The following is a 12,491-nucleotide window of genomic DNA, read 5'->3' as shown; positions in this document are numbered from 1 at the left end:
AAGTCGTCTAAGCAGCATGGCTGACAAACTAATGACTTTGAAATAAAGTTACTCACTTTACATAATTTCTCAATATGACGTGAATTAAATTGGATTTTTTGAAAATGACTAAAACTGCTGCAAACTGCTTGCTGACAGAAATATACCAATTGAACAAACTTATAGAGGGCCTAACGTTTCAATCCTAACAGAATCTTTCTCAAAGGCAAAGATTCTTTTAGGATTGAAACATTAGGTCGCCTAAATTTGTTTGATTTTCCATTCAATTGTCCTATACTATCATCTGAACTTGGCACTTACTCCACAACTTTCTTCTTCTTTAGTGCTTTAGGTTTTTGTTGTGCATTTGCAAGACCTGTGAGAAAAAGAAATCACACCATTTATCACATTATTCTAACACTTCAAGAGACTGATTCAGCATAATGCCTAACACTGGATCTGCACTGTTTCCTAGTTCTTCAATTTTGTAGATTACTGCAGAACATCAAACGTGGTACATCTAGAACATCAAAATCTTCTACTCTAACATTACCAAGCTCAATTCAACTTCGGATTTTTTTAAAGATAAGTCCTGGTTAAGAATGAGTAGAAATATACCGCTTTCCATCTCTAGTAAGTGCCATTCTTGCTAACCATAGATAAATATGGAGTCCATTCACAACTACCCCCTCAACGGTTACAACGGGAGAGTTGGGGCAGACCACTGGGAGAGACATTCAAACGCATTGCTAATGGTGCCTGACGCTCACGTGAAGACGCTACAGGATTATGCAGATTCAGAATAAAAGTTGTCGTGTGAACGCACGCAGTACACGCACGCGGTGTGTCCTGCCTACTGAGGCTTTCCAAGGTGATAACAATGAACCATCTACTGTCAGTAGAGAGCTTCGTTTCTATCTTGGTAATTGCTTGTACATACCTTGGAGTGCTGTGCTGACCCTGTCCTGCTGTTTAAGGAGCATACCTCTAGTCTCAGGGACCACCCAACCATCAAGGCTGCCACGTAATCTCAACCAACTTGTCTTGTTGTGATCTAAACAAAGTAAACAAATAAAATTGTTAAACCAGGGTCATTCTTGTGATGTAATCAAGAAGAAAAACTGAGGCTTTCATAAAAAGGGCGAGAAATGTTCAGATATTGATGAATTAATGAGTGAACCTTATCAAATTGGAAGGAGGTTCTCATTTAAGAAATTCAGCCGTGATGCATATAAACAAAAAATACTCCATTTTGAAAATTAATTTCAAAAAAGTATTTTGAACTTACAGGTGACATTTGGCTTGTTCTTCCTGGAAATGGCCGAGTTTGGTCGAGGGGGATACGTTGCCGTTCTAGACCTTGATGGCTTGCATTTCTCGTGGGTTGTTGAGCTCATACTCAATGATGACATTGGGCGGCGTATTGTTGTGTGGTAACCATGGGCACTGGCGGGTCGGGAGTTGTGAGGAGGGGCGGGGCTTGCTGAGTCCCGGCTGAGGATCTGGGAGGCCGAGCGTAGACCTGTGGCTGACGATGGCCGCTTCCTGAAAATAGACGATTCGGGGAAATATGCCAATATGGATTAATAGAAATTCAAATGTATTTTAAATGACTCCAAATGTTACAAGAAAGGAACTTTGGTATTAAAACTGCAGTGGATGCCTGGCCAGTTTGGTAGAATGTTTGATCTATTCGAAGGAAAAAAAACATACTACAGCCGAATCAAAACCAAGGTACCAAGTATCCATTGAGGCAAAAAATATTTGAAAAATCCATTAAAATTGGGAGAATTAATCCAGAGTTATAGAGTGGTTATTCCACTGATCAACTCTAAAGAAGTCATTCAACCATGTGTAGTTGAATTGAACACATATTGCTAGAAAACAGAATCAGATCCACAGAAAATATCTGGTAAAAGAGATTTAAAGAAGCCGTATGGCAAGTTATTTGTATCACAACATTCTACAGTTACGTTTGTTACAGATGAAAGATCGCCAAACTGACCTGATACCATGATCTCGTCCACATCCCAGCTCGTCACTCCTAGAGTTCCCCCAGTCCAGCAAGGCACACTGTGCTCTCAGATCAGCCAGTTTCTTCAAGTCATCTTTTCCTTTCTTCATCTCCTCCTTCAGCAATCTCACATCCTCGCTCTCGTAGGGCTGCGGGCCTGAAATGTCTGGAGAGATGCCAAGGAGCTCGTCTGAGTAGTAGTGATAGCGCCCCCCAGAGTCAGCAGCCAGCAATGCTAGGAAGTCGTTGGCTTCGCGGTCATTGCAGTTAAAGGAGATTGTGTGGATAGGGATGGCCTTCTGAAGCTGAACTTGAGCCAGGATGGTTTTGGATGGCTGTAATCGGGCAAAAAAACATTAAAGGAATAATGAACAATTATTTTGCACTGACTGAGAATGGAATGATAATCAATGATTTGCTGCTAATCACTATCCTGCAAATTTGTAAAACTTTACAGCTGCCATATAATTGTTTTACAGAATGTGCAAAATAATTAGGAAGAAAACAAACGAACTAGCTATTTGCACCAACATCAACAATTTCTCAAAGTCAATGGCACAAAAATGAAATATGTGAACTTCACAGATTCCAGCACCGACACATTTTGCAAATATTTCTGCGTTACTTCTTTTAATGAAGCACTGTACTGCCATTAATAAATACTCTTCACCAAATACCCCAAAATGTTTCAACTTCAAATTGAACACTCACATGATCAGGTCTGCCATCGGTCAGTAGATACACAGCCTGTGTGTTGACATCACCCAGCGCAGTCTTCAACGCAGCAAGCGTGTTTGTTGATCCACTAATGGACAGGTTCCGGACCCACTGCCATGCGCTCTGTAAGCTGGACTCATTGACTTCCACCATACGATCCCGCCATGACATGCTCCGGCTACCAAACTTCACCAGGTTGAAACGAGACTTGTGGCGAAGTTGTTCCTAATGTCAAGAGCAAGACGAGGCAATTTAATGTTGTAATCATTTTGACTGTTTATTCGAAAAATATGAACAGTGTTGTTTGGCCACTAGAATTTCTTGTGGCAGTTGCTAAGTTTGTCTGTGCACTTATAACACATGAATTCATGCTGAACCTTGATGAAACAAGTTCACACAGCCTGCCATTTATCGCTATTTGCTGTGGTATGTCAATCGTATCAAATATAATGCCAAAAAGACATTTTGTACCTAGAGCAAAAGTTTGCGTTGATTGTTTGTCTCTTTGACTGACCTGCATGAGCTTGTAGAGTTTTTCTTTGACCAGTCCTAGGTGGTTCTCCATTGAGTTAGACGTGTCTATCAGGATGTAGACTTCATCCTCAATAATCGTCCCAAACAACTCACGGCTACCCTGCTGCAACCAGTCAACCCTAAAAAAAAACCCAAAACAAGGATGATTACTTATTGTTGTTTTCAGTCAATAATACACTCAGATGTCAGATTTAATTCTGTAAGTTAGGGTGGGGCAGTGAGATTTTTATGCTTGACTTTCAGTGGGCTAGGATTGAAATATAAAATATTACATTCCCAATTCCATCCTGCAAAATTTCTGATAACTATTTACTTAGCCACGCCAGGACTAGTTCAAAGCAACGAAACAATGACGTCAAGGTAAATTTCAGACCAGGCTCCCCTAAATGAGGTTGGAGTGTTCTGTCTCTGTAACATTATTTTCAATTTTTTTTCCCCCACAAAACTGATACAACTTTCCTTATTTCCAAACAAAGTCTGAGCTGAAGTCTGATTAACCAAACTGCTAATAAGGATGCATGAACAGTTCAGAAATCAATAATTGTGAGAAATCTGGAAAATAAGATTTGTTTACCTTCTTTGGAAGTCTTCAAGTGCAACAAGTGTTTTCCTCTCATAGTTCCTATGGATGTCTGCCGTGACGTGCACATGCTTGAGAGAACCATCCTTCCATGTCACATGGCAGAACTTATCACAATACTTGGCATTCACTAGCTTGTTTCTGGAGGCCTGAATAAAATTAATGAATAAATTCACATAATTAATACATTCACAGTTATTCAAAGCAGGTTTGAGTTTTCACTGATATGATTTCTTCTTTTTAAATTGTTAAAATAATTTCTTTTTATGTGAACGTGCAAATACATGATTCACAAATTTGGACCTCATTTGGAAAACTAAATTACAGAAGTTACCATCATCAATTTGTTATACAAGGAAAATGATGAATCTGGAAGGACATACTGTGGATTCCTTATTAGACCAAAGTTCTTACAATTGTTAACATATTCTTTAGGGACTTCATAAACAAGACACGACAGAACTCACCGCATCTGTATACTCATCATCTGGTGGTCTCTTGACATCCACAATGCCATCGCAATGCTTGAAGGAGCATAGACCCAATGCATCATACAGGTCCAGCTTACGAGACTTCAGACCATGTCTGTACAGCCATTCCTTAGAGCCCATGTATTGCTCACTACGCTCACCAGTAGCTGGCACCTCACCATTCTGTATGGCCAGACGAGCTGCAATTAGGAAATGTTTTCAGAGGATAATTGAGCACTTGCTATTCCTGGTAACAACATATATTCCCCGTTTCAAAAAAGCTGGCTGATATGAGTAAGTTTACGGTTGTACCATGTAACAACTCTCTTTTGTGAGTTTGTGAGGCTGTGGAGAAACTCAAAATTTTGGAAGAATGCTCTGCCCGTGCTCAAATTTAATATTACTACAAATTCAGCCAAGACCAAACCAGTACATTCATAGATTTTGTTACACTAATTGAGAGAACATATTCATTATTAATATGAACGAAGCATAGCTATTTTGGGGCACAAAATGAACTAAAGGGTAAAATAGTGTTCTTACAAATACAAAAAATGTTTGATTGTCAAAAAGGCGAGCTAGCAGCTTTAAAATCCAAATAGAATATCCTGCATGCTAAAGACTCTATGAAGATTTGTGCTTAGCACACAATTGATAAGGATTTTGTTTTTGCTTGGTGCTCCATGACATTAAGTCCAGACGATACATCCTCCTCCTGCACATAAGGTATCAGGAATATTTACTGACCCATCGAATGGTGCTAAAACGAAGTCTTTTACAATTTCTTAAAGAAAAAGTGTAATAAATTTGTCATTACCACTTTCTGGTTTGCCATCCGGCACCGTGTTCTCCAGCAACACCTGCACATCAGACAGAGCATGTCTAGCCTCCTCCAGCTCAGCAAACATCGCTACTACATCCTCCCTGGCTCCTGCACCGGGGGGAACTCCACCCATCAAGATCTTGTTGTCTAGAGAGAAGCCACTGGTACCGCTCACGTCTGAGTCGAGCTTGTTGAAGGCAAAGGCGTGGAATCTATGCAAGAAAAAAACATCAATAATTAATAGATGACTACAGGGAGCTGTGGAACAACTATGAGACTTGTTTGCATTCTTGCAATTGATGCTTTAAGGAAGTGGTTGCCAATTCTGGTGATTCACAATGCAGTGTACCACCAAGAGTTTGCCACAGAGAGTTCATTTTTCCCAGTGCATTGTTGGAGATGGTCGACAAATTCGCAGTGCGGAACATTTGACATTGTTAGTTTTTCCGGTCAGGAGTTTCATAAGCGTATGATTCAAGGATCAATTTGCCCTTTTCTTTTCTTTTCATCAATATGGTGTTTTTTATAAGGCAGCAGAACGCTATGCCCCAATCTGTAACAAATTAGCTCAAGTTGTCTGCTGACACTCATTCAAATGGGCCATGTTTTGTCGACCGTAAACTTGAAAAATGGAGTCTCCATGGCAAACTCTTGGGTGCACTGCATTGTGAATCGCCCGAATTCCATAATTACACACAGTGCTTGCACCTTATACTTGCTTTAACCGAAGTTTTATTTTATAAAAAATAAAATGAAAACGTACCTTCCCCCAGTCAACCTCGATACATCTTTGAGATATTTGATGGTGATGGAGTCCGTATTGTTGAAAGCCACGACGTGTACAGGTAGAGGGGCATCTCGGACCTTCTGTAACATCAACTCCATGTTGGTACTGGCTGAACTACCCTCCGAGAATAGATATACAGCCTCAATCTGTTGAAAAAGATGCACAACGAGTTCAACATTACTCATGAAATACTCAATGACAGATTATCATCAGATATTATCGGGTAGTTCATCATTGCAATTAAGACAATGTACAATAGATGAGAAGTAAATCAAACATTCTAAAAAGGTCTTTTCTTTGGTATGTTAGCTGGGCACCAACTTTATCATATAATTAAAAATAGTCAAAATTATTAGGAGAAAATCTTAAGATGAATTAGCAAAACACTTATTAATTTCTCTCTAGATCAAAACTGAAAGTCATTGCACGCATACAAAACAGGACTCTGTTAGAGAGCAGTCAGTTATTCAACAAGTCAAAAAGCGGAAGATAAACACTTACATTCTTGTCTTCAAAGGCTTTTCTGATGCCTTCACAGCCACTGGTCTTGGTTGTTGCAGCCACACTATCCAAGTTATGAAGCCAGTCAATAGCATTCTGAAGACTGTCTCTGGATACGGGGACAGCATTGGGCTGGAACATCACCATGTCCTCTGCAGCTCTGCAAAACAAAAATCAAATCATCAATCATTAAAATTCTGACAGTTGAGCAACTGAAGCCAAAATGTTACAGATAACTTGGTAGAAAACTGGTGTGGTAAACTAGATGACAAAGGTTCAGACTCCGTTGTAGTCAATTTATAATTCACTCTAAAACCACAAAACTTGATGGTATTATGTACTTATGACAAAAAATAAGAATTGAATTTCAAGTTAAGAAATAACAAATTTAACTTCATAATAAAACAATTAAAGGAATTTTAAAACAAGTCTCTATGGGATTCAAATATATTTATAAGGATTAAAAAATCAACTTTTCATCTTTGTAATGTTTTTTTAATTTCACTGACAATATCCCTCACCTGATAAGATTAAACTTTGCGATCTGTGAGACCTGTTCCTGCAGGACCCTAATGATAGCATTACGGCAATGATCAAACTGGATAGGAGAGCTAGTCTTGACATCCAGAACAATGGTGATGCAGTGATCTTCAATCACACCAAACAGCCGTCGTGCTTCACTCGTCAACCACTCAATGCGTCTCTTGTATAGATTAATGGCTGCAAGCAGGCTGTTCTCTAGCTGCTTGATTTTCTCCCTACCAACCTTGACCTAAAAGGATGGGAACAATGGAAGGAGGGGCTTAATGACGGGGAGAATACAATTTTGATCAAGATTGTACTTATCTTATTAAAGTAAATTGTAAAACTGCTTAAAGTTCAGTCTGTTTTCGTTTTCTCTTCACTGCCCTTGAGCTTTGCATAATGAATGAAGCAATGTAGCATCTTGGAGTCAATTTTCAGTTGTCAAGGCAACTTCACATTTATATTTCACATGATTGAAATGCAAGTTGACCCTTTGTGCATCATCTTAAAATATTTATGTTTATCAATTTTTGACAACTGTAAAGGCACATAGAGGTTTTCATGCTATGCTCACATTAACATTGTAGACTTTTCCATTTCTTGCCGGATATCTGGTGAACAATCCTTCTCCGTACCTTGAGCAGATTGGTTTCTTAAGTGCTCGGTCATATTCTGGGAAGAATAAACAAATTCTGCAATGTCAATTTCAAGTTAATTTATTCATTGCAAACGGGAAATAAAAAACACGAACCAATTTTTAATTGAACAAATGAAAAAATGTTGGTTTTATTGTGTTTTAGGAAATAATAAAAAAAATGTCATGAACCATTTTGTCTAAATATTCCCACTCAATATAAACTATAATTTAGGATGCTTCTTCAGAAGTCTGCCCCATTTAAAATATGCTGTTTTTAATATTCAAGATTTACATTTTCATTGCTCAAAAAATTATTGACTTTCCATAATGAAAATATTTTGATTTTCATATGATTACACACAATGTATTGTGTAACATGCAGTACACGCCTGTGAAATATTACACTCATTTACAAGTGTCAAACCCATTACATTATGGCCACTTTTAAAATTATTATCAGATACCTGATCTTCAGTTTCATTTTGTGATATTTTAGTTTATTCAAATGACAAGACAGCCCACACTTTATGCATTAATCATTGATGAACAAGCAATCAATGACGATACACAGCACTTCAGGAAATGAGTGTAATTGAATACGTACACGGGTGACGCACAATAAAGAGTAAGGTCCAAATTATGAATGAGTAACCTAGTAACAAGCTGATTACAACATGATAATAGACTCTGGTAGTGTAGCGTGCTTTTCGGAACTGAAACATCTTCAATTTGAAAAAAATTAAATAAAAATTTGAGCAAAACTTTGAATTTTTTTTAAAAAGATATCCACACAATTTCTGATGATATGTCTGAAAAATATAACATTGTCAAAAATGGCCACAACACCATATTTAAAAAAATGATTCACTATTGGTTGAGAAGACAAATCAAGTGTTTACTGAAAAAAATGAAATAAGGTGTTCTGCTTGAGTTAGAGAGAGAAGCAGAAATTCTTTGTTGTGCTCTGAAGGGCAAAACCTAATTTGATGTTGTGCTCTGGTTGTAGAAAAGCTGCATTGGTAATCCTTTTCAACATCCTTCCTCGAGCAATAGCCCCAGTTTTTTTCATATGTGTGGTTTGCTAAAAGAAATTGAAGGCCATGCTTCCCCAGGTAAAGACTTCACACGCTTTTAACCAAAACCACTTTTTTTTAATGTTGATAATCAAAAGCTCTGTTTGAAGTTGCACTGATGGGTTTCTCTTGGACCCAACAGCCCGATCACCACTTAACGCTGAAGCCGCCATTTGTCAAGATAAGTATTTAATTTTTTAGTCATCCTGAACAGGAGTTTGCTTTTAAGTAGGGACAGGTGCGTGTATTGTCAATCTGTTGTTATTCAAATGTTATGAGGTGGGGTGTTTTGTACACTGTTGCCTTGACACTTAATCGGTTTGGTAAAAGTGTACCTGGGGATTTGAAATTTAATCTCAGAAAGCCACAGTATCAATAGACTGAACTAAAAAAATATTGTACATGAAAAGGTGTGTCTCGTCAGTTCACACCAGTGTCACGCTGGGCGCCAGACAATGTGATCTGAACTGTGACCTCCCAACACACCTCCAATAAGCTGGCAAAGAAAGCAACTACATGTACATAATGTACAAAATACCAGATGGAATACAAATTGAATCAGAAAATATTAAACATTCCACGTGGAACATAGCTTATCGTACATGCAGGAAGAAATCCAGGAAAAAACGTTTAGTTTGAATGTACTGCAACATCTTTCTATGGAAAAATGCCTTTTAATTGAATGTGTACTTAAGATATTTTTAATCTTTTTTTTTTTGAAAGATGCATAATTGCAATAAAAAAGATTAGTTACCAACCGAATTCCTTCAAGAAAAAAAATCAAACAGATTTCAATAAATAATGCTATTTTATCACTCATGTTTTTCTTCTCCATGACAACATGTACACAACTTTTTGTGCCGGCACAAAGTTTAATGTACAAAGATAATGGTGTACAAAGATAATGGTGGCCCACAAACACACAATGGAACACCCTGTTAATCTCCATATTTTGACCAAAGTTCACCAAGTTTAGATGAATCGCAGAGTCCAATGTAAAAACAAAGTTGGGTAATATTGAACGATAACAAAAATAAGATTATTAAAATGAGACACATCCAAGATATTTCAAACAGAAATGACAAAAGGTAAAAATGACATGATATCTGTGATAGGGTCTACTACAAAGTAGCACGTAGAGTAAGTCTAAATTAAGGGTATGAGATACATTAGAATTACAAAGACAGATTTTGGGAGATAGATATAGACAAGTTTTTGAAGGCTGTTTTACAGGATTGCTATTGTGCAATAGCCTTGTCATGCACAAATAACTCTATTGTTAGCTGTTGACTACCCCAGCAATATGTATGAAAACTAATGCTCAATTTCTCAAACGCATGGTTGGAGAATTCAGATAACCTCCAAATCTTTCTGCCAGGGAGGGTGGGTTTTGTACAATTTGTTAACAATGGCACTCGACCTCCTGTTAAAACTCCCACGCGGAGTATTTAGGAGAAGAACCAACCAAGAACCAAGAACCTACCATCACTATGCTTGAATCCAACAGTAGCCAAGATCTGATCTACAGTCAAACGGTTCTTCTTGAGTCCGTAGGTGCTCAGCCATTTCTTGGTGGAAATCAACGCTTTCACGTCTGGCTCCCATGTCTTCTTAGCAGGTGGTTTCAGTTTAATGACAGACGCTATGTCCTCTTTGCTGATGTCAGGTGGTTGATTGTTGTTGTTGTTTTTATGTCGCGGGCCGAGGTCAAACTTTGGGTCTGTAAAAAAAAAAGGAAATTATATCAGTTTTAATAAAATTAAACTTAAATATATTTGCATTTAAAGACATAGTATAATCTTTTTTTAATTTTTGGCTTCTAAAATAGTGTTTGTAATACCAAATGTTGAAAATAAATTGTGTACAGTACATCATATACTGAAGTACTGAATTATCGTCTGCAACCCCCCCCCCCCCCCCCAAAAAAAAGAATTCAGGATGGAGAAACATGTCAAATCTATTAAAATTAATAGAAAATACATTTAAATTATTTTTAAAATAAAACGTTTGGAATTGCCATAATAAACAACAAATAAAATGACATAACATGACAAAAGGAGTAAAACTGTGATGTGAATTTCTAAAACTTCAATTATCACCTGTAAACATTTTTCAATAAGGTAAAAAAAAAAACACACACACGGCATGACACACAATGACACATTCAATTTTATCACATTATTTCTGTCATTCATTTCAAATTCAATTCCCAGATTTTTTTAGAGAAAACTTTTTTAAAATTTGTCAACTTACTCTCCATCTCTGTTGAAGACCTCACATTTCCAGAGTCAATCTCGTACATGGTAAGCACTGGATATTACGGCAAAACCTTCCATTCGCTATTTGTATGTAAACTGCACACAATCAACAATACACCTGTTGACCTGTACAAATCAATGAGCAGGTGGCCGTGAGCAGACGAAAACACAAGACACGATCCGACAAATTTTCCTTTCTTTCAACTCGTATATCTTGCGTTAACGTGCACAAAACTATCAAATGTCTGATACAGAATTATCTCTTCTAAATGAACAGCATAATTTTTTTGTGCGCTAATCCTAAGAATATTCGGTGAAAAGGTTGAATTTTCCAGGCGACAAGACTTCCATTCAGACACGTCTGTTGTCATGCGCCGCCAGACAGTTGCCTAGCTCTATGGTACACAAATTCAGCCAATCAATCAAAGGTTAAATTACATCCTCGTTCACTATTTTAAAAACATTCTTTAACGCGTTTACGAAAGTAAAATCTTATAATGACTAATAAGCTTAGTTGCATATTATAAATTTATTATTTGATTTGTTTACATAGTTTGAAGATAATAATTGTATTTATAAACAAACAGAACGGCAAATAATAAGATATTTTATTGCCCACCACAGGGGCTGTTGATTTTCCAGTGGGGGATCATGGAGCGGGCGGCGCGGGGGGGGGGGGGGCAAGGGATGAACACGCTTCACTGCGCTTCACTGATCTTGTTGACAAATCGATATTTAACAGATTACATACAACTTTTAAAAGTGTAGAAAGTAGTTCAGTAGAAACGGATAAGACCAACTTTAGAAATAATAAGGCAGAAAGAGAGGAATGAATGAATATTCAGTGAAACTGCAGCAGCATCAAAAACATTATCAAAATAATTTTTTTGTGGGCGGGACTTGTTCGACATATTAAGTGGGTATCATTTTCTTCCAGATGTTTCGAGCTCGAGTATTTTGCCATTCTCATTTTAAGTAATAAAATTGCAGTTCGATGAAGACTTCCAATGAAAAGAAATAGTCAATGTACAGCACACATCTCAAAAACAAGTCATTTATTTTGAGGATCTCCACTGATTAAGTGTTAAATTATCTAGAGAAAACTGCATATAATTTGAAGGGAAAAAACTTATATTCGAAAGTAAAATATATTATAATGTTATTTTCAATTCATAATATGTTAATACTGAAAGTCTAGCTAATGCCAATATAGGTTTCAAGTATAAAGAATAAAGGATATCTTTGGTATATAGAGTGGAAAAATATCTAGAAGTACAATTCTTTGCAGACATATACAATTTATTGTAAAAAACCAGGTTGTTTGAAATAGGTACCGTGAAAAATTAAACAAAGTCAAATTATCAAATCAAACTTGCATAACATTTTGCTGACATTGTACAAAAATATCGAAATTTTCATTTCATAACAATCAGCCTTGGCCAAGTTCGCGCAAGGACTATAGTTGACCAATGGTTAACTAACGTTTGCCCGAACTCTGTCTAGTCAACGGTGGTTGACTACGCTAGTCGACTATTTGGAACCAGCCTACTGGGGTTGGTTGCTTCGCTGGTAACCAATTGCCGCGCGCATTCA

General features: G+C 37.3%; 1 protein-coding gene across 1 annotated transcript in view; it reads right to left on the bottom strand.

The window, feature by feature from the left end:
• LOC119727617 (von Willebrand factor A domain-containing protein 3B-like) overlaps positions 1-11,306 on the bottom strand; it is a 31,811-nt gene extending 20,505 nt beyond the window's left edge. Inside the window, exons 1-15 of the mRNA XM_038199576.1 lie at positions 10,894-11,306; positions 10,124-10,360; positions 7,505-7,602; positions 6,927-7,177; positions 6,406-6,565; positions 5,881-6,050; positions 5,112-5,329; positions 4,292-4,494; positions 3,819-3,973; positions 3,225-3,363; positions 2,705-2,935; positions 1,985-2,328; positions 1,268-1,524; positions 920-1,033; positions 301-355 (exon numbers count right to left, since the gene is read on the bottom strand). Of these exons, the coding sequence (XP_038055504.1) occupies positions 301-355; positions 920-1,033; positions 1,268-1,524; positions 1,985-2,328; positions 2,705-2,935; positions 3,225-3,363; positions 3,819-3,973; positions 4,292-4,494; positions 5,112-5,329; positions 5,881-6,050; positions 6,406-6,565; positions 6,927-7,177; positions 7,505-7,602; positions 10,124-10,360; positions 10,894-10,942 (2,681 nt within the window). The 5' untranslated portion in view covers positions 10,943-11,306. The remainder of the gene's footprint in view (positions 1-300; positions 356-919; positions 1,034-1,267; positions 1,525-1,984; positions 2,329-2,704; positions 2,936-3,224; positions 3,364-3,818; positions 3,974-4,291; positions 4,495-5,111; positions 5,330-5,880; positions 6,051-6,405; positions 6,566-6,926; positions 7,178-7,504; positions 7,603-10,123; positions 10,361-10,893) is intronic.
• Positions 11,307-12,491: the final 1,185 nt, after the last annotated feature.

The sequence above is a fragment of the Patiria miniata genome, unplaced genomic scaffold, assembly GCF_015706575.1.
Source record: "Patiria miniata isolate m_02_andy unplaced genomic scaffold, ASM1570657v1 HiC_scaffold_20, whole genome shotgun sequence".
Lineage (NCBI taxonomy): Eukaryota > Metazoa > Echinodermata > Asteroidea > Valvatida > Asterinidae > Patiria > Patiria miniata.
This window is presented reverse-complemented; position numbering and strand designations above follow the sequence as displayed.